At 47.2% G+C, this 25,594-nt stretch overlaps 1 protein-coding gene and 1 long non-coding RNA gene across 4 annotated transcripts in view; one reads left to right on the top strand and one right to left on the bottom strand.

Annotated features, from left to right (window-relative positions):
- Nucleotides 1-1,655: 1,655 nt before the first annotated feature.
- Nucleotides 1,656-7,701, bottom strand: LOC104853730. The gene is made up of 4 exons (XR_777872.2): nucleotides 7,678-7,701; nucleotides 4,730-4,805; nucleotides 1,884-1,984; nucleotides 1,656-1,800 (listed from the first exon to the last, which is right to left on the bottom strand). It is a non-coding gene; the product is annotated as an uncharacterized LOC104853730 (long non-coding RNA).
- A 41-nt stretch (nucleotides 7,702-7,742) lies between these two features.
- Nucleotides 7,743-25,594, top strand: part of Cfap65 (cilia and flagella associated protein 65) — a 36,754-nt gene continuing 18,902 nt past the window's right edge. For 2 of the 3 annotated variants that reach the window (XM_010611869.2, XM_010611870.1), the window contains exons 1-12: nucleotides 7,743-8,701; nucleotides 10,174-10,357; nucleotides 13,054-13,238; nucleotides 16,642-16,822; nucleotides 17,443-17,609; nucleotides 17,756-17,955; nucleotides 18,216-18,361; nucleotides 18,853-19,075; nucleotides 19,413-19,678; nucleotides 20,509-20,709; nucleotides 20,936-21,295; nucleotides 25,071-25,208. In XM_010611869.2, the coding sequence (XP_010610171.1) occupies nucleotides 10,178-10,357; nucleotides 13,054-13,238; nucleotides 16,642-16,822; nucleotides 17,443-17,609; nucleotides 17,756-17,955; nucleotides 18,216-18,361; nucleotides 18,853-19,075; nucleotides 19,413-19,678; nucleotides 20,509-20,709; nucleotides 20,936-21,295; nucleotides 25,071-25,208 (2,247 nt within the window). In that variant the 5' untranslated portion in view covers nucleotides 7,743-8,701; nucleotides 10,174-10,177. The remainder of the gene's footprint in view (nucleotides 8,702-10,173; nucleotides 10,358-13,053; nucleotides 13,239-16,641; nucleotides 16,823-17,442; nucleotides 17,610-17,755; nucleotides 17,956-18,215; nucleotides 18,362-18,852; nucleotides 19,076-19,412; nucleotides 19,679-20,508; nucleotides 20,710-20,935; nucleotides 21,296-25,070; nucleotides 25,209-25,594) is intronic. The other variant, XM_033764647.1, reaches the window with a different exon arrangement.

Below are 25,594 nucleotides of genomic sequence, written 5' to 3'. Positions count from 1 at the left end.
GTGGAGAGATGTGTTCCCGCCTCCTTCCCTTGGCCTCCACCTCCATCTCCATCTCCCCATTGTATTGTATTTCACTTGCTTCACATCTCCTTCAGCTTTGCTACTCCTCTGTTTCTAAACAGAGCAAATTCTGTAGCAAATTCTGTTAAAGGCCTTTGGAAAGCCTCAGGTGAGTGGATCCTTAGGAGCACATGCGAGGAGGGCAATGTTCCAGGCACGTTTGACAAACAGTTTCAATGAGCTAGACCTGCCAGAAAGGAAATGAAGATACCCTGGGGTAGGGTGGGGAGGAGGGACGCTGTGCCCTGAGGCAGGGGCTGGGGGGGGTCCTGGCAGGCCCTTGGAGGGAGAGCACAGGCCCGGCTTCCCACCTTGGGAGGGTGCCCCTGGCAGGCAGACTTCCCTAGTTGCCACAACTCCCTCACAAGGTGCCCTCTGATACAGAGGTGGCTGCACCTCCTGGGGCTGGGCCCCAAGTCCCACACCCAAGCTCGGTTTTAAAAGCCTCTTTGTTCCCCAGGTGGAGTTTAGCCAGCCGGGATCTGATAAGGCCAAGTGCAGTAGATAGCAGCCCCGCCCTCAGCCGCTCCCGCCAGCCTGGCACGCACGCATCGTCCCAGCTAGGCACAGGCCAGGGGCACTTCTTGAGCGGGTGGGGACAGGGTCTGATCTCCTCTGTGTCTCACTTATGACCTCTCTCATCCCTCTGGGAAGCAGGATGGAAGAATCATTATCCCTGTCTCAGTGATGAATAAATCCAGAGGGAAGCAACTTACCTATGCTCACTTTTCCATCTTCTGGAACATCCATCATGGGCTAAGTGCGCTAGATGTGTGCTATCTACATCATCTTTGTTAGTCCTAAAAGTCAGGGAGGTCAGGTTAGTACTAATTCTTACTTTGCACATGAAGAGATTGAGGTCCAGAAACATGAAGTCATTTCCCCAAAATCTTACATTGGTAAAATCCAGATGAGAGCCCAGGTTCCCTGCAGCAGCAAACCAGAAAGGCAAGAACTGATGAGTTCTCATCCAAGGGGAAGTAGAGGAAGGCACTCCCACGTTCGGTCTAAAGGCTGGGAATGGCCAAACCCTGTTAGAGAAGGTGGTCCCAGAGGAATAACCCCCTAGGCTCTTTGAAGGGACTCAGGACAGAGTGTATGGTGGTTAAAAAATGTCAGCAGACTCTTCGGCGGTGTCGGCCTTGAATCTGGTCTGAGTTTGAGTGGTAAATGGCCTTACAGCTTTTGTGTAGCTCTGCCTTGAGTCTGTGCCTGTGTCCTACACACAGGTGTCACAGTCCACGGCCTAGCCGACTGTCAGCCACAGAACTGCACCATCGGGACACCCAGCATCTGACTGCAACTGCATTAGGGACCCCGCAGCTAGACCTGCCTGGCCAAGGCCTGACCTCCTCACCCACAAAACCCTAAGAAAATGAAAAGGTTGTTTGGAGTAATTTCTCATACAGCACAGGTTACCAGACAAAGGGCAAATAGGCAAAGACATCTCCTGAGGCTTCCTGAAGGCCTTTAACAGAATTTTGTACAAAGGTTTTTGATAAACAGAGGAGCAGTGAAGCTGAAGGAGATGTGATGTGCTCTAATCATCTGAAGGCAGTGTGAGAAGACACTGAAGTGAAATACAGTACATTGGCGAGATGGAGATGGAGTGGAGGCCAAGGGAAGGAGGCGGGAACACATCTCTCCACACTCAGTGCATGGGAAAATGCGCTTGGTCTTCTGGCAGGATGTCTGGGGATGGCAAACTCTTGAGCAGGAGTGAAGAGCCTTGCGGTGGTTCTGGAAGGAAGGAAGCTTGTGGAAGTTGGTTGGAAGGAGTTAGAAAGTGGGAATAAATGTTATGAGAGATTTTAGAAACTCACATGTTCAGTGTTGAAGAAAGTGCTTAAAGGTTGGGCCAGACCTGGGAAAGAAGTTGACAATTCCTCAGAGCAGTTGCTGGCCACATTTGCCCACAGTGGTGCTGCAGGAAGAAAATGCAGGGTCTTGGCAAGAAGTCTATGGAGATGAACCAGAAAGCACTTTTTGCCTGAATAAATCCAGATGTTCCAGCATCTGGCTTCTCCACAAACTTCTGAATGCTAGATTTGGGAAATCTCAGAGCAGTAACTGTGGCTTAGTGGTGCTGTTGGGAGTACAGGGAGGGGGAAGTTTCCAGGACAGGATTCTTGGTCTCCATGTCTTAATCCTAAAGAAGCAAAAATGGGCAAGATCAAAATCTAATAAATAGGAGAAACAGCAACTTTAGAGTGGAGAATCCTGTTTCAGCTAATTGTTCAAGATTACAACAATGCATGCTAACACCGTGTGCCCTCTGATGTGATATTCTGAAAAGGCCATATCACCTCTGGGTTGAAAACCTTACTCTAACAACAAGAAGCTAGGAGGTAAATGCAGGTAAAGAAAATGTTCTGCAAAATAACTGACAGTATTCTTCAAGATCATCAAGATCATGAAAAGCAAAGAAAGACTCAAGAAATGCCCCAGAGTGGAGGATACCAAGGAGGCACAACAAGTAAGTGCCTGGTGAGATCCTGGCTTAGACACTGGGAAGAAAAGAGATACACAGACGAACTTGTAAAATCTTAAATTCTGTACTTCTGTTAGTAGTGTTTAGAGCACTAGGGTTAACTTCTTAGTTTTGGTAAACATTATATGGTCATTGTAAGACATTAATCCAAGAGGAAACTTGGAGAAGTGTTTATGAGAACTCTGTTTTTGTGACTCTTTTGTACATCTAAAATTAACTACAAAACAAAATTTTTTTGAGATAGGGTCTTAATGGGCAGTTGAGACTGGCCTTGAACTCACTTTGTCATCCATGCTGGCCTGGAACTTGTGGCAACCCTCATACTTCAGTGTCCTAAGTGCTGGGCATTTTAGGTATGTGTCACCGTGCCTGGTTCTCAAAAACTTTTAAGTGTTATGGGCTGGAGATTTAGCTCAGTGGTGCTGATGCCTGCCTTGCAAGTGCAAAGTTCTGAGTTTGATCCCTGGTACAAAAAAATTAAGTATTAAAAAAAGTCTAGTGATGACATGAATCTTATGGACCAAAGATGGGCTTCCTTACCACACCTGAGTCCAAGCAATGGTCATGTTATGACATCTTTACTCAAACCCTGGTCAGAAATGGATTGGAAAAAGGGCTGGAGGAATGAAATAGGGTGGAAAGTCACAGGATAATGGTGGTTTTCATTTACTCAGAACTACAATGAACTAGGCTAAGTTCCTTAAGTTTTAATCTACTTAAACCTCACAACTACTGAGGGAGATGTTAAAGTTTTCCCTGGGTCTTACAGAAATGAAGGAGCAGGTTCGTACAGCTGACAGGAGATGGAGTTGGAACTCAAATACAGTTTGACGGCTCCAGGCTTCCTTCCCAACCTCTCCACCGTGCTGCCTTCCCAGGGTTGCCCTTATTCAGTTTACACTGCAAGGTCTCTGGGCTGGAGTGGCTGAGGGAAGAGGGATACAAGACAAAAGGAGGAAGGGAATGTGGCAATGCTGGAGCTGTCCGTGGTGCTGGCACCTCTCCATACAGGCGCAGTGGTGGAGGCAAGAGATGGGAAGAATGAGGACTGCGGGGAAAGCTATCACAGAGACAGAGCCCTGCTCAGATAGGAAGGAAATGAATAGTTAGATGTAGTGACAGATCTTCCATTGACTAAGTGCAATCAAAAGTCAGAGACTTCAAGTTTGGGAGACTCTGTTGAAATAAATAACTGTGCAATAGGTAATGAGGTGGGGATTTGTCCACACACCTGGCTTGTAACTAGTATTCTATAGCTATATTGGCTGTCAATTCTTTAAACAGATACCAGTTGGTATCAATTGTTAAACAGGTATTGAGGACCGTAGACGTAGCTCATGGGCACTGTACCTGCCTGGAAAGTGCAAGGTCCTGAGTTTGATCCCCGTTACTGAAAAACAAAACAGTTATTGAGCCCCCCACTGCCATGGTTGCTCTCCCAGGCCTGTTTCCATATCCCAGTATTTCTCATGACACAAGAAGTAAAGAGTTAAGCCTGGCACAGTGTGGATTTCCAGGACAATGTTCTGTCTCTAAGGCTATCTGGTATCCACTGACCTATGTAAGTACCTGTACTTTATCAACTTTTTTTTTACTGTATCAGTTTTTAAGTTCTTTAATACTATCCCCTTAAATTTCCATTTTACAGATCAGAAACATGAGGCCTGGGGAGGTTAACAATTTGCCTGGCATACCTAACTTTTAAAAGTGGAACCAGGACTTGAACTTGAGCCTTTTGAGATCAAACTTCATCTCCTTTTCCCTGTGTTCCTTGCTATCGGCCTGTGTGTCTTTCTACCCTGTGGTAGGGACAATGAATAGAGAGAGAAAGTTATCTAGGAAGCCCAGGTTTACTCAAGAGAGTTAGAAAGCCCTATGGTACTTCCAGGCAGGTTAGAATAATTTTCTTTGAATTCTATGGCCATAGATCTATCTACCCTCAAACCCCTGCCAGTTTTGTGCCCTGGCATCCTTTTCATGCTGAAAGTGCCACCAATCTCTTGATGCCTTTGTACTCCAGCAGCTACAGAGGACTCTGGCCCTCTAATGCATGCTCTGAGTTCCAGCTCTGAGATATCCCAATGGCCCTTTACCTTCTCTTTCGCTCCACTCCAGGCTGGATTGAGGAAACTTACCCCACCCATTTCTGAGGCCAGGAACTTCTGTGACAGGGCTCACCTCCACAGTTCCTTCCTCCAGTACATCTTGGATGTAGACCTGGTTCCATGATCAACAATCCAAATGCAGCCAGAATCTCAGAGAGAAAGGAAGCAGGAGAAGATGCTATAAAGTGCTGGAGCTGGGTGAACTTGTCAACTGGACAACAGAACAACACAGCATCTTCTTTTATCTTTCTCCATCTCAGAGCAGCAAGGCAGCCTCCTCCTTGGAGAAACCGAGGAGGGTATGGAAAGGAGGAAGACCTGTCCCTGCTCCAACTGTGCTTAGAGAAGCTGGGAGCTGGCAGGAAGAGAAGGTTCTCAGAAAGCTGAGTGGTTCATTTGTGGCAACCTCACATTTAAAGAGTGACCTCGGGCCAGGAATTTAGCTGAGTGGTTCCACTGCCTGCCTCACAAGCTCAAGGTCCCGAGTTTGATCCCCAGTATGAAAGAAAGAAAGAAAGAGAGAAAGAAAGCAAGCAAGCAAGCAAGCAAGCCAGGTGTGGTGGCGCACACCTGTAATCCCAGCACTTGGGAGGCTGAGGCAGGAGGATCGCTGTGAGTTCAAGACCAGCTTGGCTACATAGTGAGTTCCAGGTCAGTCTCAACTACATAGTGAGACCTTGTCTCAAAAAAAAGAAAAAGAAAGAAAGATTAAAAAAAAAGATTGACCTCCTTGTGTGTTTGTGTGTGTGTGTACTCACTGAATCAGCTTAACTTAATCTTCGTATGGAATTTTGAAAATTATCCCCAAGGAATATGAGAAAACTTCCAAGGCCATACAGCCAGCAATGGTCAAGATTAGTCCCAGGTCCCCATGATTTCCCTGATCAGGATTACACAGACATCATGGGGCATGAGAAGGTATCTGAAAACACCACTCAGCAAATATATTTTTATGTGCAAGGAAGCCCTCATCACCGAGTGTGCTTTGTCTCTCTTCTCCCTTGGCCCAAGCTGCTAGGCCAGAGGGTCTAAGTATGTCTCCCACCATCCTTTTTCCTTTCTCCCACATCTTGTTCCTCATCAGTTTTATGAATTACTGCTCATCTCTGTGCAGAGCCTTAAACCAAACATTATCTCCTACTGTGGCCTTTTTTTTTTTTTTTGAGTCCAAGGAAGACACGATTACTGGGACCCAATACCTGTTATCTCCCACAGGTTCCAGGTGCATCAAAAAAGGTGACTTATGATGCAGGTCCAAATTCTGCTTCCTCTTTCTCAGGCTCAGCTCTCAGCTGTGCTTAACTCTAACCCTAACCCTAACCCTAACCCATGTGGTTTGTCTCCCTGGGCAAAGTCGAGAAGGCAGGCAGAGGCGACCCTGGAAGTCTCCATATCAGTTGAGCTGCAGAGATACCAGGAGGCCACTGGAACCACAAGGAAGCAGAGACCACAAGGGCCAGCATCAGGAGCTATCTCCTTTCATCACCCCAAGTCCGTAATCCATCAAATGTGAGCAGGGGAGAACTGTGGAGGGAGACTCCCCCACTGTGAGTGTAAGGGTGCAGTGCCCCTCGGATGAGATTTCCTTCCCTGTCAGAGTTTTCTTAGTGGGATTTCTAAGGTCTTTACCAAACCCAGCTCCTAAACTCAATGCTCTCTATTTCTTTTTGGCCGAAAAATGGAAAGGTCCCTTTCTTGTCCCTAAGATCCATCTGAGCCAGGCTGTTCACTTCACAAAGAACATGGGGGAAATGCAAAAAGGAAATCATTATAGAAACTGTAAACAGAATAAAAGCCATTGTGTCCAAAGTACAGGTTGCAGATTCTGAGAATCCCATTAAAAGCAGTGAAACACTCACTGAGCTCCATGTTCCTTGATCTCAGGAAAATTCCAGGCTGATTATACAGTATCACTCAACCGGCCCCCTGGTCTCACCCATTCCCTCCAGTCTTGCCTGCCTCTGTCCACGTGTTCTCCCAGGCCAACTCAGGTCCCTTTGCCAGCCAGTCTATCTTCCCCTTTTCACAAGTCAATTCCCAAACTTCCAAAATGAGAATTTATTTTCTAGGGTTACCCCTAGACTCACTAAGCTGTATCCCCATAACCACACACTCCTTCTTCACTCAGAGAAGAAACTGGATCACTGCTGGAAGCAGTGAAACTTTTTTCTTTCTTTCTTTTCTTTTCTTTTTTCTTTGCTTTTCTTTTTTTTTTTTTTTTTTTTTTTTTTTTTTTTTTTTTTTTTTTTTTTTTTTTTTTTTTTTTTTTGTGGTACCGGGGATTGAACTCAGGGCCTTGTACTTGTGAAGCAGGTGCTGGAACCACTGAGCTAAATTCCCCACTCACAGTGAAGCATTTTTAATGAACTTCGAGATTTTCAATTTCACCTTCCTAAGGGTCTTTGCCAAATAAGAGCCTTCCTCCCCCAAAGCACACATGGACAAATGAACAAATGGGCTTCTAAAACTCCTCTTTATGTGTAAGAATTTCTTTCTACACTAACCTTCAGATCTCTTCGAAACAGTTAATTTGTCTAGTTGCTGGGCCAGAAGAAATGCTGGGAGATGACACCAAAGACACCAGCAAGGAATCCATTTGCAAAGCAATATTCAAGTAAGAAATAACTGAGGGCTGCTTTCAAGTTAACAGTTGTAATCACAGAAATGAAGTTCTGATCCTGTGACAACACCGCATGTGGGAGAGGACAGGAATGACTCACATTCGGTGTCAAGTCCAACAAAATAAAAAAGTCATGATTCTGGCAATTAAGGGAACATATATAAATAATTCCATATCACGACTAGTAAAAAGCCCGCAGACTACCATAGCAGGAAAGTTCAGGCAACAAAACTGAGCACTATGGAGACTAAACTTGAGTAGCAGAGCCAGGAGTGTAGTTTAATGGTAGGTCGCGTCTCTAAAACGAAAGAGGCCCTGGGTTCAATCTCCACCACCGCAAATATAAAGCTCAAGAAAAAAATCCTGGGGCAGTGCATTCGCGCCTCTGCGCCTTGACTCACTGGAGTTGCCGTCGTTGCCTTGGGATACCAGAAGACGCTGTTTCCTGCGCGTCCTGTATCTATGGAGACAATAACATGGCGGCGCTGTGAGTTCCGCAGCGAGTGGCCAGGGAGAAGGTATTTGTCCTGGAAGACTGCCTTCTCTGGGACATCGTGGCCAAGGGTCTCCTCCATCTTCACATAGAACCCTGTGGGACTGCGACTTGGACGTGGTCGATCAGACCGGAGGTCCCGAAAACAAAGGAGGAACAGCTCTAAGTATATTTTGTTTCCTTCATTTTACCTATTTTTCCTCAGCTTACACGTGGACCCGCCACTCACTTTTTCACTAATCATCTTGGGAATTGTTAAGGTCGGAAATTATCCAAATAAAGGCATCTAGTGATATATTTTCCTAAGTCTTTGAAATTAGAAAATTGGCTTAACCTCCCCACCCCACCCCCACAATTATCTGGTCTCTTTACTATGATTCAGAAATGGAAGTGTAAGTTATGATTATTAATTATAGTAACATAGGTTTGTTTAATGCTTCTTCAAATCCCCTATATCATTCAAGCTTCAAGTAACTGCGTGAAATGGGACAACCCTCTTTTGATAGGGGAGACTGAGGCACCAGAAGGTGGAGAAACTTGCCTATCCCCGAGAGAGTCTGGGGAGTCTCCTTCCCTTGCCCTAGAGCTAGTATCCCCCTCTTGCCCCACCCCCACAAGCCTGGAGTGGACTACTACAGCAGGGAAAGTCAGAGAATCTAAGCTGAGCAGTATGGGATTAAACGTGGAGCCTACTACTCCATCATCTCACATCTCCTCTATACACTCTCTAGGATAATTTCACGTGTTGACTGGAGACTTCTTTCAGAACCCTAAGGCAGGAGCTTTCTGTAGAATCCTCTGAAGTCAAAGAAATCAGTGAGTAGGAACAGGACTGCAAAACCATAGTGGCACAAAACTAATAGGACTCTCCTCCCTGCCTCCCCAGCTTGTGTTTCTTGGATTCCATTTGAGCATCCACTTTACAACTGAAGGTAAGAACTTTGCCTGTCTTGTCCTGTGTGTAGCACAGTGCCTGCTACGAGGCAGGCACTTGGTAAATGCTTTGTGAATGAGTGAGTGAAGGAATCCAAGATGACCCCCTCCAGAGGGTTTGGAGAACCTTCTAGGAACAACTGAGTCAACAGAATCTTTTGTGCTGGATAAGGAAGGAGGAAATGGGAGAGTGTTTGCAGAAAGTATATAAATTCCTAAAGGTAAATTTTAGGGTAAGTTAAACACAAGCCACATATAACCACAAACTGTCATAGGGATTAGATGTAGATGCTGTTCCTGGAAAACAGCCCCTGTATGTATACGTGGCATCTTGCGTATACTTTGCATGTCATGCACACATATGTTTGCATATAATTTTCAACTGCAGTCCATCCAGGGACCTCTCTGCTCAGGGTTTGTTTATTCATTCATTTTTAACTTTTTTATTTTTTGGTACCAGGGATTGAACTTGGATCCTTGAACTTGCAAGGCAGGTGGCATATTCGTTTTCTGTTTTGTTTTATTTTGTTTTGTTTTTGTATTGGGGATCAAACTCAGGACCTTGCAATTATGAGGGAGTCGGTGGCACCACTGTATTCATTCATTTTTGCAGTACTGGGGATTGAACTTAGAACTTTCACACTGAGCTACATCCCCAGCCCCTTTTTTGTATTTTTTATTTTGAGACTGAGTTTTGCTAAGTCACTTAGTTGCCCAGGTGTTCTTGAACTTACGATCCTTCTGCCTCAGCCTCTGAGTACTAGGACTGCAAGTGGCATGTGCCACCACACCCAGATTCATTTATTCTTTAATCCATTTTTTAGTGAATGTTTACTTTAAACATGGACTACAGGGTATGGTTGATGAAGAGGAAATCCAGAATACCAAGAACCTGTTAATCTCATTTGCTCCTTATTCCTCTTCTCACAGCAGGCAACACATATTCAGAGGAGGCTAGAGAGTAAAGGTAGCTAAAGGTAATGTAAGTGTATTTCTGTGACTCACATTGAAGATGTAGTGATATCAAGTGTGGTCCTGGAGAAGCATAAGGAGGTGGGCCTTCTCCAAGAACCTTCTATTTTTTTTTGGCTTTTTTTTTTTTTAGACAGGGTCTCACTATGTAGTTGAGACTGACCTGGAACTCACTATGTAGCCCAGGTTGGTTTCGAACTCACAACAATCCTCCTGGCTCATCCAAGACCCTTCTTTTGAGTGCCTTTCTTGGGAGCCTAGTGACTCACCACTCAGGAAGGCCCTAGATCTTTTTTTCGCATTTCTCATTTCTCATGTGCCACCTTGTGCTTCTTCCCAGACCTGGGAAATAAGCCCTCTTCTCCATCTCAGTGATGATCACTGGAAGTCTCACTATTGCCCTCTTGTTATGTCTTTCCTATTTCACCTGTTCTCTCCCAGCTTGGCTCCCAGCTGGGTCTGGCAGGAGCTCCTGGCTTAGCTAGAGTGCTTCTCTCAGATTCATGTTTCAGGTGCCCAGCTCCCACCTGGGCAATCCCAAGCCCATCATGAGGCCCACAGATAGTGGGGACTGTACCGTGAGCTCCGGTGGATCATGCCTGAGTGCCAGCACAACGGTTGTTCCCACCATCAATGGCAGCAGCATGGTCATGAGTGCTTGCAGCAGCAATGTCAGTGCCCAGGTGAGGACCTGGTAAGGGCAGTGGAACGGGGTGTGGTGGGGCCAGGCAGGGCATGGATGCCAGGAAGTGAGTTGGGAATCTGAAAGAGTTGCCTCTCCCATCCATACTCAGCACTCTGCATAGACAGAGGCTCAGTTAGACTGGAGTGCCAGCAGCAGTGAGTGTGCCATGAGGGGCTTCTGGGAGGTGCAACCTGGAGGCTGTCCTGGTAGCCAGTGTTTCCTCATTCACAAAACTCTTTTGGCCTTGACCCCTATGGTTTGGGGTCTGACCAATATGTGAATGTTGTTTACTTTTTGCAACTGCTGTGATTCTGTGTGACAGTGCAGCTGTCCGGGGTCTGACCAGAGAGGATGACTTGTGTTTGGAGCAGCATGTGTCTGCGCTGTGTGGGTGTCCTGTGCTTCCTTAGATGTGATGGGCTTTGCATTCTCTTCCCTGTGGACTGGGGGGTCAGTGGAAGGTGTCTCACACTCCACCTGTGCCTACTGGGCCTTTTCTCCTCTGCTCTGAGCAGGCAGGAGATTGCTAGTTGAATGAAACGGAGAAGCTAGGTATTTCTTTTCCTCTCTGTGCTTGGTATGATGTATCAGCAGCTTCATCTTCCTTGTGATTCTGTTTTCTTCCAGGCAGGCCTCAGGGCTCCAATAACCTGATGGCCTGTCCTCTCCTGGGTGTGGTGCTAGATTCCTGAAGGTGCTAACCCTGGGTTACTTCGTTGCCCCTGCCTGTGCATTAAAGCCGTGTTTTAAACACAAGGGTGGCCTCTGCTTTCCCGGTTGGGCTCTGACTGATGCAGCAACTGATATTTATAGTAAATTACCCACCCTCATCCATGTCACCCTTGCTGCATGGACAATCAAGAACCATCTGACGCAGAGACCATCTGACGCTCTCTGTAATATTGAAATTGAGAATGTAGTGTCCAAGAGAGAAGGGATTTGTCAGTCTTGTTCACCATTGTAGTCTTAGCACCTAGCACAGTGTCTGGCATATAATAGTCAACAAATACTTGTTGAATGGATGAGTGCATCCTTGTGTGATGTAACAGTTGACAAGCAATACTTGGTCAAAGATGAAAGGGCAGTGAGCCGAGTAGCACAGCAGTGGCCACGGCAGGAAGAAGTACTTGGTTCCACCCTCATCCACCTGCTGCCCCAGGGGGTTCCATCTTTTCCCTTCCTTAGACACATAATGGGATTTTAAAAATAAGGTGATTGTTTACATTGTAAAAAGAAATTGTGTTACAGTACAAGGCACATCACCATTGACACCCCTCAAAATATTCCTTCTCACTTCAAACATCCTAATCCTATTGTTTTGCCACTTTCCAAAGCAGTTCCAGAAGCCCTCTTTTGAGAGTGTCTTTAGCTATGCTGTCCTGGCTGTCTTGAGATCCCGAATCCATTGAAAACATTACCTGTGTAAGCCGGGCATGGTGGTGCACGCCTGTAATCCCAGCACTCAGGAGGCTGAGGCAGGAGGATCACTGTGAGTCCGAGACCATCCTGGGCTACATAGTGAGTTCCAGGTCAGTCTCAACTACAAGGTGAGACCCTGACTCAAAAAACCAAAAAAAAAAAAAAATGAAAACATTACCTGTCATGGTCATTTTGACTTTGGAGAAGAACTGCAAGTCCTTTGGTGCCAGATCAGGTGAATAAGGTGGATGAGGACACATAATATTTTTATGAATCTGCCTTTTCTTTGGATGTCACTTGACAGCAGCTTTCATTGTATTTTTTTTTTTAATCACAGCTGGTAAAGACACTTGTGAAAGAACTCCCAGAACTGCTTCAGAAAAATCACAAGATATTTTTCTTTTTAAAACTTTATTTTGAAAAGAAAATGTGACAAGAACAATGCAGTGAGTGCGTTGGGGGCAAGGGAGGAATTCTGAGAGGGATTACGGCAGTGTGGGTTTTTTTTCAGTGTAATACATTTTTTAAAAATTTAAACATTCACTGTACACTTTTACCACACCCTGTAGATAGGTGTCATGGATCAGCCTATGAAGAACTTGTCCACTACAGGCAGGGAAACACAGGCACATTGCTTCTCCAACATGGCCAAGAACAGCATTCAGAGATGCCCAGCACAAGGCCATGGGTGGTCTTGGTCATGGACTAATCAGCTGAAGAATGGGGGAGGAACTATGGTGCATCCTATGGTCTGGAAAAGTCCTGGGATAGAACATTGCAGCTAGGAGAAGTGAAGAGCAGGAGGAGGAGAAGGAGCGGGAAGTGTGTGTGTTGGGAGGAGATGATGATGGTGACGCAGAGGGAAAGGTATCTGAGGGTGGGGGACTTGGCTCAGTGGTTCCACCACCTGCCTTGCAAATGAGTTTGATCCCCAGTACAAAAAAAAAAGAAAGAAAGAAAGGTATCTGAGGTTACATGAGAACCAGAACCAACCAGCAAAGGCTGCATTTGTGTGCTGGATGGAGTGGCTGGATGGTGGCCCTTCGGTGACCAGTGCTCTCATGAGCAAATCATTCCGGTGACTTGGAAGAAAGTAATGTGTGACTTCAGATTTGCCTGCTTCTCACCTGCTGTCTTCAGGGGAAATCTCTAGTGTGAGAGGTGTCATCATTCACTCCTTGCTGGAGGCAGGGACCTCATGGTCATTCTCTGGGTCTCTGTGCCCTGCCCTGCTCACAAAACCTTCCTTTTCCTCTTTTCCTGCTGCTTTGACAGCCTTCCAGCCCCATAAACACTCAAGTGTGCTTCCCTAAGAAGCAGGACAGAGTGAAGAAGAGGGTCGTCTGGGGCATTGAGGTACCCAAGGAACTGCGGTGGAAAGGCTGGGAGCTGGGGAAGGAGACCTCAAGGAACCTGGTTCTGAAAAACCTCACCTCGAAAATCCAGAAGATGAAGTACAGGTACCAGACGGAGGGACCATTGACCCAGCCCCTGAGCTCTCAAGCCCCAGACCAGACTTCCTTTAAAAACAACTTTACAAATGTCGCATAAAATCGGAAGAGTATTCAAAACATATACAGTTAGAAGAATTCTATGAAGTGGGATTTGAGTGACCACATTCAGTCATGGAATAGTGACCGGTATCTTCCCCATCCTGGCCTACCACGGTGGGCACACCCTCCCTCCCCATCCACAAAGAGAACCACCATCCTTCCTTGTATGCGAACCATCTCCCTGCTTTTCTCAAGTGGATTCGCCAGCTGTGTAATTTCTTTTACTCAGTTATGCCTGTAAGACTTGTTCATGAGCAGCTATGGTTCATTCTGGGTCATCGTGGTAAATGTTCCAGTGTATGCCCATACCCTACTGTGTTCATCTCTTCCTCTGTTGAGGGATGTTTGGGTTGTCTCAAGTTTGAGACTGTCACCAACCAGCTTGGAACCGGTACCAATTGCACAGGTACAAGAATTTTTCTGGGGTATAGACATAGGAGTAGAATTGCTGAAGCTTAGGACATACATGTTCACTTTTTGTAGATAAAAGTAAACTGTTCTCTGAAGTTCGATCTGTTCATATTTCTGCCATGAGAGTTTCCATTCTTCTATGTCCTTACCAATAAGTGCTGTTGTTGAGGTTGTAAATTTTCGCCTATGATGGTAACCTGTAGTTTTAATCTTCGTTTCCCTCATTATTGATTAAGGAGGCTGGGTGCCTTTTCAGAGGTTATTGAACATTTGCATTTCTTCATTTGTGAAATTCATGCTGAAGTCTTTTTGTGACCATTTTTTATTAAATTGTTCCTCTTCCACTTCCTTCTCGTTTTCTTGCTCCTCCAAGTCCTCTATTTTTTTAAAAAATAAGAATTCTTATCCTGGATACTAATCCTTTGTCAATTATGTGCTGTGAAAATCTTCTCTCACCTTGTGACTTGTCTTTTCCTCTATTGTGTCTTTAGCAGTGTAGATGTTCTTAATTTCAAAGAAATCAGAGTTAATTTTTTTTCTTTCATGGTTGTTGCTTTTAAAAGAAGTCTTAAATCCCTGGGTCCTTTTTTTTAACTGAAAGCCATTAGGATATTTTCCTATTACTATATTTTCTAAAAAATATATAGTTTTGGCGTTCATGTTTGTCCTTATGGAATTCTTTTTTGTGAATGGAGGTAGGCACCCAATGACATATTTTTCCAGAATTGAATGTCTAAATATCTAAACATCATTTACTGAAAAGTTCATACTTTCTATGTGGACTCTTTGTTTTGTTCCCTTGTTCTATTACTTGTTCACACCTGGACCAGTTTTGGCCTGAATTAATGATTACACTAATAGTAAATATTGATGTCTGGTAGTGTTAAGTCCTCCGACTTCTTTCCCCTTCAGGATTACCTTGGCTATTCTTGACCCTTTGAATTTTCATTTAATTTTCATGACAGCTCATCAAATATACACCTAAAAACTTTTTATTAGGATTTAATTGAACCTCTGAGATCAGTTTGGGGGGAACAGACGTCATTAAAATACTGAATCTTTCAATCCACAAATACAATGGATCCCTACAGAGGATTTATTGAATTTCTTTGTATCTTTCAGTAAAGTTTAAAGTTTCTCCATAAATATCACGCACAATATAAGTCAGCTTTATTCCCAAGTAGTTAGTGTTTTTGATGATGATATTAGATGTGATATATCTTAAAATTGTTTTAATTCTCTGTTTGTTGTTAATTTTTTTTAAATGTTATTAACTTTATGTATGGGCATTGTATCCAGCAGTCTGGAAAAGCCGCTTAGTAAGTCTATCAATTTATTTGTTGTCTTTTTTTTTTCCTACCTGCACATTTGTATTTCATATGGAAAATGGCATTTTTCTTTTCTCCTTTCCAATTTTTGTACTTTTTCTTTCTCTGTCTTTCTTTACTCCACTGTTCAAGAAAAGCACTGAAGGGGCTGAGGATTTAGCTCAGTGGTTCTGCTGCCTGCCTTGCAAGCACAAGGACCCGAGTTCGATCCCTGGTACCAAAAAAAAAAAAGAAAAAGAAAAGAAAAAGAAAAGCACTGAACAGAAGTGTTTTTAAAAGGCCCTCTGCTTTTATTCATGATCTCAAAGTGAAACATTGCAGTGCCTTATCATTAAGCTGGGTATTTCCTGTTGGTTATTTTTTTCTTTCTTTTCTTTTTCTTTTTCTTTTTTTTTGTAGGGAAGGTAAGGGCATTCTCTTCTATCCACATTTTGCTATGAGTGTTTTTCTCATGGACATGTTGAAGTCTATCTAATTTTTAAATTGAAATTATCACTTGATCCCCTTGTTAATATGGTACATCATAGTAACCAATTTCCTGTGTTAAACCAGCCATGTATTTTTGGAATAATCCCAGTGGATGTGACTGAAAATGCTTTCTATACTTTGCTAAATTCTTCTTGGTGATATTTTGTCTCTAAGCTTGGTCTATAATTTTTATTTCTTCTCCTGCCTCTGTCAGGTTTTTGCAGCAACATTATGATGCTTTCAAAGGATATGGTGAAGCATGTTCTTCATTTTATATTATCTGGAAGAGTTTAAGACTGAAATCTTCTTCTTCTTCTTCCTCTTCCTCTTCTTCCTCTTCCTCTTCTTCTTCTTCCTCTTCTTCTTCTTCCTTTTCACTGTTACATTTCTGGCCCTTAAAAAAAATTTTTTTTTATGTTGAGACAGGATATCTCTAAGTTGTTAAGTTACTCAGGCTAGGCCTGAATTTATGATCCTCCTGCCTCAGCCTCTCAGAGTACTGGGATTTCAGGTGAGCACTCCAAGGTGGCTTGGCATTGTTTTTAACCTTTTGATAAGACTTGCTATGAAACCATCTGGCCTCTTATTTTCATTGTGGTAAGATTTTTGACTACATATTCCATTTCTTTGAAGATTTTAGGGTGGCCGTAAAGTTTATTGTATAATTCTTGAGTCAGTTTGGTGAGTTAGATTTTCCTAGCAATGTATTTATTTCATCTAAACCTAAACCTTGGTTGGTGTGGAGTTGTTGACAACATTGTCTCCTTATTAATACTTGAAGAGTCTGCAGCATCTGTGATGTTCACCTTCACTGGGGGCCTGCAGCTCCACATCCCTGGCACCTCCCTCCCTGGCCTTGGTTTCCTGGCTCAGTGCTCAGGGATTCTGTTAAACCAGGGTGACCTGTCCCCAGCTCGGTCTTCACAGGCCATGCAGTGTCCCCATCAGAGGCACAAGTGCTGTTCCTTTCTGTTCCGGGTGAAGGTCTATGAGGAGGTGGGGAGGTGGTTCCTCTGGTGATCAGCCCCATGTGTGTGTCCCACACCATGTACTTTTCACCTTTTTCTCTGTGGCCTCAAGGACTCCCGCCCCCTTGGCTCTAGGACTTCTCCAGTCTTTCTGCCTCCTCTCATTGTTCCAACTCGGATCCGAAGTGCTCATCCTCTGGCTCCTTCCTGCAGGCCTCCCAAGACCAAGTTCTTTTTCACGGTCATCCCTCAGCCCATCTTTCTGAGCCCCGGTATAACCCTCATGCTCCCTATTGTCTTCCGGCCTCTGGAAGAGGTAAAGTCCACCAGGCGAGCAGTGGGTTGTGGGAAGGGCACGGGAGCAGAGACCTCAGAGCAGGAAGCAGGACCAAGCAGCAGGGAGTGCCCTGTTACGCACACATGGTGCCAGCTATAGCCACATCTCCTTTTCTGGAAGTCCTCCTGGAGGCTCAGGCCCTGATCTCCTGACACAGAAGGCTGCACGCCCCAGATACTGGGGGCTAAAGTCTATAATACTGTATTGCCATTTAAATCCCCATAAATCTCCCAAAATTCTTTGCAAAAAATTGTGCTGAGACAGGGGTGGGATGGGGGTGAGTCTCACTGTATTGTCCAGGCTGGCCTCAAACCCCTGGATTCAAGTGATCTTCCTACCTCAGCCTCCCAAGTATCTGGGATTACACAGGTATATGCCACCATACCCTGCGCCTCACAATTCTTTGTTCCCCACAACAGTGGCCCTAATCTCTGACACTAACTCAGTACGGGAGTATAGGAAGGGATGGTGGCCCTCGGCATAGCCCACCTGCCAGGGGAGGTGTTGGAGGGATGCCTGAAGGTGGGTAGAATGTGTGGTCGAGTACCACCTGGGTACCACTGACCCCTGATTCCTCTCCCTCTTCCCCTGCCCTGCAGAAGGAGTACACGGACCAGCTGTGGTTGGAGAAAGAAGAGGGGATGTTCAGTGTGGAACTGAGGGCCACCCTGCCCTACCACAAGCTGGTCTGCCCACCATGCCTGCAGCTGCCCATGTGTGCACTTGGGGACACAGCTGAGGCCTGGTTCTGCCTGGACAATGTGGGGTGAGGGGGGAAGGCTGAGGCCCAGCAGTGGCAGGAGGGCATTCCGGGAAGAGGGTTCTGGGAGCCGGGGAGATGAGCATGTTCTGTGCGAAGTGGAGTTGGCTGTCCAGAGCCTCTCTGCCTGACCCATCCCTACCTCCCCCTAGGGACCTGCCCACCTTCTTCAATTGGGAGTTTCCTAGCCCTTTCCAGATACTCCCCACCACAGGGCTACTGGAGCCAGGCCTGGCCTGTCGGATCAAAGTGACCTTCCAGCCCCTCATAGCTGTCGTCCATGAAGTTGAGGCCACGTGCTGGTATGGGGCGGGCAGCAGGCAAAAGAGCAGCATTCAGCTGCAGGCTATAGGTGAGGCCCAAAGCCCAGCCACTGCCCCTGCCTGGGTCTCCAGGCCTACACATGTCCCTAGCTTTTGCCCTGGTTTGGCCCTGTAGGGCCTCTTTTAGCCTCTCACTTTCCCCTCAGCACCCAAGTCTTGCCTTTTTTTTTTCCCCCTCTTTCGTGTGTCAGACTAGCTTTTCCCTGGAACACATGCCTGTTAGGGGGTGTTCAACTGGGGCCTCAGGCCCAAGTGGGTTCCTTCCAAGACTCCCCCATCTCTGCCCCAGCTAAATGTGCCCAGCTGCTGGTAAGCATTAGGCACAAGCAAGCCGAGGACCAGGATGCTGAGGGCTCCCAGAAGCTGTTACACTTTGGCTCTGTTGCCGTGGGATGTACTGCTGAGAGGCAAATCAAGCTGTATAACCCATCTGTGGTATGCACAGGGCCCAGGGGGGAGGAGACAGAGCTCAGGGACCCTAGGCCTGGCTGCCCTTCAAGTGCATCCCATTTACAGAATACCTCCCTTTTCTCCACCTCTCTGACCTGAAGCCTTGCATAACACATGTGTGTTGATGTGCATACTTGTCAACAGCTGTCTAAAACCTGCATTTCTGTCTCCTAGCTGGGGCTGGGTTCAGGTATCCCCACCTCCCAGAGAAGCCCCAAGAGTGTCCTAAGCCCAGGACCATAGCTGTACCCCAAAGTGTCTTTGGAAGAAAGAACAAGTGCTTCCTCCTGGGTGGCCCGAGGTGGGGCACATGGCTTGGCCCCTTCTTCCCCCTAGTGGAGGCTCCTTCACCCCCCACTCACTAGCCAGTGGGCATAAGCTGGATGCCATCTGCTTCACCCTTCGACTGGGCTCCTTGGTACCATGCACAGACTGACCCTGTGATCTTGCCCTTTGCTCCAAACCTGGCCCTACAGGTGAATGCCCTCTTCAAGATTAAAATGGCCCCAGACATGCTGGCCAAAGACCAGGCCTTCTCATGCTCCACGGGCCATGGCATCGTGCCCCCAGGAGAGAAGAAACACGTGTCAATTTTCTTCCATCCCAAGACCCTGGACAGCAAAACTATGGACTACTTCTCCATCACTCCTTCTGGTGGTGCCTCCCAAACCCTGCTCCAAGTTGTTGGTTTCAGTACAGGTACTGGCTACCCCTGGACACCACACTTTAGTAGCCCACACTGGATTCCCAAGAGCTCCACGTCTGGTCCTAAAAGGCCTTTCTCCAGGCCCCTCAGCCTGAGTGTCTGGTGCCCCCTGGTGGGCCAGTGGGGAATCATTTTGAACATGGCAATACCATCCTGTCATCACCCCTAGAAATTGTGGCGCTCCACTCGCATTACAGGGGCCAGGGGCCTATCCATTCTGCCCATCTATCTTCAGGCATCCTCCAGGGAGGGGTACTCCCAGCAGAGGGACCCTTTCTGAGACACCTAGGTGACACGGCACGCTCACAGGGACCTGTCTCTTATGCCCAGGTCCTGCTGTGTCCCTGCAGCACTACTGTGTCAGCTTCGGCTGGGTCAACCTCAGAGAGCACTCGGAGCAGACCCTGTGGATTGAGAACCAGTCAGACTGCACGGCCCACTTCCAGTTTGCCATTGACTGCCAGGAGAGCATCTTCAGCATCAGGCCCCACTTCGGGACTCTGGTGGGCAAGGCCCGCATGACCCTGCACTGTGCCTTCCAGCCCACCCACCCCATCATCTGCTTTCGCCGAGTGGCCTGTCTCATCCACCACCAGGTGAGTGGTGGGGAAGGGGACACAGGTGAGGAGAAGAGCGATGAAGACAAGGTGTGCTAGGCACACCCCCGTGTTCTGGAACTCATGTGGCTGCCTGCCTGGGTCATTCTCCTTGAAGACCCCCGAGTGGGCTTTTGGAAGTAGAATGTGGCCAGGAGCACACAAGGACTCACTCAGCCAGGAGAGGGTGGCAAACTCACCCTGACTGCTGCCAAGCCAGAGGCTGCTGATGCCAGTGAGCTGAGGGGAGAGAGGTGTGGATATCATCCCACAAAACATGAAGGGCAGGGAGCTCTGAAGTTAGACCCTGACCACAGGGCCCAGGGTAAGGTCAGACACAAGGTGCACCGACCCCTGGGTGCCTAGCTAAGATAACAGGGTGGGGTTGAAATCTAGCACCTACAGAGCTGGTGCCTGGGCTCTGGCCTGTGTTCCTCAGCTGAGAGGACCCTTTTCTAGTTCTCATGCAGGTGCGGTAGGGGCTCAGGGAAGCCTTGCATCAGGAGGACAGAACTTACCTGGTTTCTGCTCCCTGAAGGAGGGCCTGAGGCTGGTCCTGTGGGCTCCTGGCTGCCTGTCGGATGGGCAGTAGAATGCCCACGTGCCATGTACAGGGAGAAGAAAGGCAGGCAGTGGCTGAGTGTCCCATTCGGAGGGCTGCCTATTCTTCTCCTGTCCTGTTGGACTCTCAGCTAGCCAGGCAGCTGTCAAGGCACCCTAGCCTCTGTCTTGCTGTTTGTTCATCTTGTCTGCCAAGCATCTGTCCTTAGACCAACTCACTTGCCCTACCATTTCTCCTGCACCCCACTGCACACCAACAAATGTTGCAGGACCCACTGTTCCTGGACCTGATTGGAACCTGCCACTCGGACAGCACCAAGCCGGCCGTCCTGACACCTCAGCACCTCACCTGGTATCGCACACACCTGGCTCGAGGCCTGACACTCTACCCTCCTGACATCCTGGCTGCTATGCTGAAGGAGAGAATGCTGCAGCGGGACAGCGATGGGGCCCTCATGCTTCCCCCCAAGGTATCTGGATCCCTCTGGGCTTCAGTTGCTCCAGCTCCTGGGGGGCATACCCTTCCCAGCCTTCTGTAATTCTTGGGCAGTCCTGTGTCCTTGAAGGTCTGTGGACACCACTGACGTTGGGGTGACCTGTGTGGACCTTCTGAAGCCTTGTCAAGGGAGGAGGAGCAGAAGGAGGGGAGTGGCAGGAAAAATGGCAGCTGGGCCCACCCCTGTCTCTCCCATACAGGACCTGGAGGGAACAAAAGCCCCGCAGTACCCCTGTATCCCCCCTATGATGGAGTATTTCTTCGATGGCACCAGAGACATGGCCATCTTTCCCCCACCTGTCAGTATAGAGCCAGCTGAGGTGGATTTTGGTGGCTGCCCTGGGCCTGAGGCCCCCACCCCTGCCCCACTGTGCCTAAGAAACCACACCAAAGGCAAGATTACAGTGGTCTGGACACGCAGATCTGACTGCCCCTTCTGGGTGACCCCAGACACCTTTGATGTGCCCCCACTCAAGTCCATGGCCATGCGCCTGCACTTCCAGCCACCTCAGCCCAACTGCCTCTATGCTGTGGAGCTGGAGGCCTTCGCTGTCTATAAGGTGTGTATTCCGATGAGTTGGGAAGGCAGTGATCTGCCTGGAGCCTGAAAGGCAGGGTGGGGATGGACGACAGAAGGTGCTGCAGGGCTCTACCTTCCATGCTGGGATTCTCCTGCTTTCTCTTGGACTGGATAGCAGCCCCCATTGCTTTGACCCTCCCAGGATCATGACCCAGCTCTGTGCCTCTTGTTGTGTCTCATTCATGTGTGGCCTCCTTCTTCTCTGAGGAAGAACCAGGCCTGGATCAAGGTTTTTGGGAAAATTTGGTGCCCGGGAATTATTGAAAGCCACCATTTCACCAAATGTATCTGCTCTTGACTAGGGTTTCCCTGGCTTCTCTTGTAGTTCTTGAAGTAGAAAGTGGTCCCTTTAAAGCAGGGGTCCTCAACCTCCAGGCCTCAGACTGGTACTGTGTCCTGATAGGAACCAGGTGGCACAGCAGCAGGCAAATAAAGCTTCATCTGTATTTACAGCCACTTTCCATCACTGGAATCACCACCTGAGCTCTGCCTCCTGCCAGGTCAGTGGCAGCATTAGATTCTCTTAAGAGCATGAACTTGGACACCAACTGCACATGCAAGGGACCTAGGTTATGTGCTCTCATGAGAATCCAATGCTTGTGATCTGAGGTGGAGCTGAGGGGATGATGCTAGTGCTGGGGAGCAGCTGCACGTACAGATTAACATCAGCAGAGAGAGGTTTGACTGCACAGAGACCATCATAAATCAATTGCTTGCAGACTCATATCAAACCCCATTAGTGAGGTGCAGTTGACAATTAAGCTGCATCAGGTGGCAGGCTGTAAAGAGGCAAGTGAGTTTATGGACTTCAGTTGTACAGCTGCATGTGGTGGTGAGCTTTAAGGCAGAACCTAACACTTATTTTAGTCCACACATGGCCTGCCCATTATGTTATCTACCACTTCCATCCGTGACCCTTTCCCACACTGTGTACTTGTCTCTGTGAGTTTTGGTAGCCCACAAGCAAGCCCTGGCCAAAATAAGTAAAATAGAAACATCACTTGAGGGCTTCTTTGAAAAGGGGGAAGACCCAATGATGAGACAGCAGAAGATTCTAAGACTGCTGACAAAAAGAAAGTTGCATTAAAAAGAAGATACCAAGAGACCTACTTAAATTATGGGCTCACTGCAGCAGGTGATTCACATTCTCCAAGCCCACTTAAAAAATATATGGTGACTGGTTATCCAGCAAAGCTATGAAACCTTTAAAGCCACTTTGCCACATGGAGACCAAGCACCATGTGTTAAGAGACAAAGCCTTTGGAGTTTTTCAAAAGAAAAAAGAAAATGGACACAAAGAATAAAAGTAATTATTGAAAGCCACCACTTCATCAAATGTGTCTGCACTGACAGCATCATTCCTAGTGGCTAAAGAGCCTTTTACCATGGGTGAAGAGTCGATCTCACCTGCTGCGAAGGACATTTGTTGTGAACTTTCAGGAGAGACTGCAATTCAGAAAGTGGTACCTGTTCCTCTTTCAGCTAGCACTACAACAAGGCCAACTGATAAAATAGCGAAGGAGACTGCGGCACAGTTGTTAGGATTAGAGAGTACCATGGTGTGCAATCCAGGTTGATGAGTCTACTGATATTTTCAACGATGCAACAATGCTTGTTTTTGTGCAATATATTTTTCAAGAGGGTTGCATGAAGATACCTTACTGGCATTTTTGTTGCCAACCAACACCACAGCTGCAGAACAAGTCAGGCCTTTGAATGATCACTTTGTATGAGTGTATGCCTGAGCAGAGTAGCTGCCACTACGCAGGTCAAAGGCGGCTTCTGATCGTGAATCTAGCTCTGTGTCATCCATAGAGAAATTCTGGCTAGCTGAAAAATGTCACCTGAAATTAACAACATTTTGCAGGTTGTAATTAATGCTCTCAGGCTCATTAAAGTACGTGTCCTTAACTCAGGTCTCTTTGCACAACTCCGTGAGGGGATGGATGCAGAACAGTCTTCTCATACACAGAAGTGAGATGGTTTTCTAAAGGTACTTCACTGGCCAGAAGTTTTAAACTATGAGAGCTGCTCAAAATGATCATCACTAGCAGCATGTTTAAGTGACAAAGAATGAATCACAAAAACTGCTTACTCACATGACATATTCAGCCTGCTCAACGAACTTAGTTTGTCACTCCAGGGGAGAATGACAACTGTTTTCAAGTTGGCAGATAAATCTCCATATATTCTGTTTTTTGAGGTACCGGGGCTCAAACTCAGGACCTTGCACTTGCAAGGCAGGCGCAGTGCCACTGAGCTAAATCCCCATCCCCCCATATATTCTGGATTAAAGCCAAGGCAGAACTTCCCAAGATTGCCACAAAAGCACTGATCATCAACCTGCTTCCATTTCCAACATCCTACCTTTGTGAAGCAGGGTTTTCTGTAGTGACAGCAAACAAAGTGAGATTATGGAGTAGCCTGGATATAAGTCACACACTTTGGGTTATCTCCTGTCACCCACAGGTGGGACCATCTAGTTGCAGAAAAACAAGATCTGGGCTCTTACTAATTCTGCATTATGGCAAGCTGTATAATTATGTCACTATATACTATAATGTATTTGAATCATCAACACTATCCCCCAACCCTATGCATGGAAAAATCTTTCATGAAACCTGTACCAAAAAGGTTGGGGATCACTGTGTTAAAGGATCTGTCTGCGGGCAGGAACCAGGCCTGGGGACAGAGAAGGGGTACAGGATATGAGGTGTGTCAGGGGAGGGGTTTTCTAGCACAGTTTCCCTTGGCCAGGGACCTCAGGGGACAGGCTGTCCCCAGCCTTGCCGTGCAGCCTAACCTCTTAGTCCCTGTGTCCCCGCTTCCCCCACCCCCGCAGACAGCCCTGCTTTTCCTTCCCAGCTCTGCCTGGTGCTGGGCCAGAGAAGAGAAGATAAAGCTGTGCATTCAAGGTCAACCACTTACCAGCTATGTGACCCTGGGCAAGTTTCTAAATGTTTCTGGCCCAGGTGTTCTCACCTATAAAATTGAGGCCTCATCCAAGCTCTTGAGGAGGCTTTCCAAAGCGGAGTGTTTACTTGCCTCCCTTCTGGTGTCTTGGCAGTGGGGGAATGTGCAGGTTTGTAGGGATAAGGTACAGACTCCTGGCTTGGCTAAGGCTGAGCACATCTGAGTTTTAGATTACAGCACTAAACCTATGCTGTCCGATTAATCAGCCACTGGCCACATGTAGCCACTGGGCACTTGACAAGTGGGCTGGTCCAAAGAGATGTGCTGTAAAGTATAAAAGACACAGATTTCAAAGACTTAAAGTGAAAAGAATATAAAATATCTCCTTAATAATTTTATATCCATTATATGTTAGAATGATAAGATTTTGAATCAGGTTCAGTAAAAGATTATTGAAATTAATCTCACATGTTTTACTTTCTTCATGCAGCCATTAAGACATTTAAAAATCACATTTGCGGCTGGCATTTGTGGCTCCTGTTATATTTCCATTGGCCAGTGCTTCTCCGCTTCTAGGGCTCATTTCTACAGAATGAATGCTGCTTTCACATCCTGCCCCACCCTCCTCCCAGGCAGCTGTGGGGAATCCAGAGAGGGTTTGCAAGTGCTCAGTACAGGCCCTGGCTCATGCAGGAGGAACTGGGCATGGCTGCTCCTCTCAGCACTGTCTTTTCCTTTCTATGCCTGCAGCACTGGGGCAGGAGCAGAGACGGGGGGTGGGGGGGCTGCCTTCCACAGTGGATGCGGGCCCTGAGCTTCAGCATGGGGTTGGCTCCCTGCAGGTCCTGCAGAGCTACAACAACATTGAGGAGGACTGCACTGTGTGCCCATCCTGGTGTCTGACAGTGTGGGCGCGAGGCCACAGCTATGGTGCTGCCTTGGAGCATCACATCCCCCAGTATTTCCTGGACGTGCCCAAGGTGAGCATGGAACCAACAGCAGTTGAGGAGGAGGAGAAGGAGACCAGAAGGAGAGTTGGACACCAGCCCCTCCCTGCTCCATCTGAAATACTCACTAAACTGCTCTCTCAGGTTTAAAACCCCCCTGCTCCTTCTTTGATTGATGCCTTGTTTATTGAGCACACCGAAGGCACCAAATCCTAGGCTGGACTCTAGGGATACAGCAGCTCAAACCAGGAGCCCTTGGGGCGCACTCCTCAGGAGTCAGAATTCCTAGGCCTTTCCCAAGGTCCTTGGAGGGCCTGTCTAGCCTGAGAAGTATGATAATATTGGGCTGAGAAGCTCAGCTGGGGGCCGGGCTGCCAGTGCCCAGGTCTGGTTTGGCCTCTGTGGCTCCTCCTAGTTCC

The sequence above is a fragment of the Fukomys damarensis genome, unplaced genomic scaffold (genome assembly GCF_012274545.1).
Source record: "Fukomys damarensis isolate Sample0158 unplaced genomic scaffold, DMR_v1.0_HiC HiC_scaffold_16, whole genome shotgun sequence".
Taxonomy (NCBI): domain Eukaryota; kingdom Metazoa; phylum Chordata; class Mammalia; order Rodentia; family Bathyergidae; genus Fukomys; species Fukomys damarensis.
The sequence above is the reverse complement of the archived record's forward strand: the minus strand, read 5'-3'. Positions and strand labels throughout refer to the sequence as shown.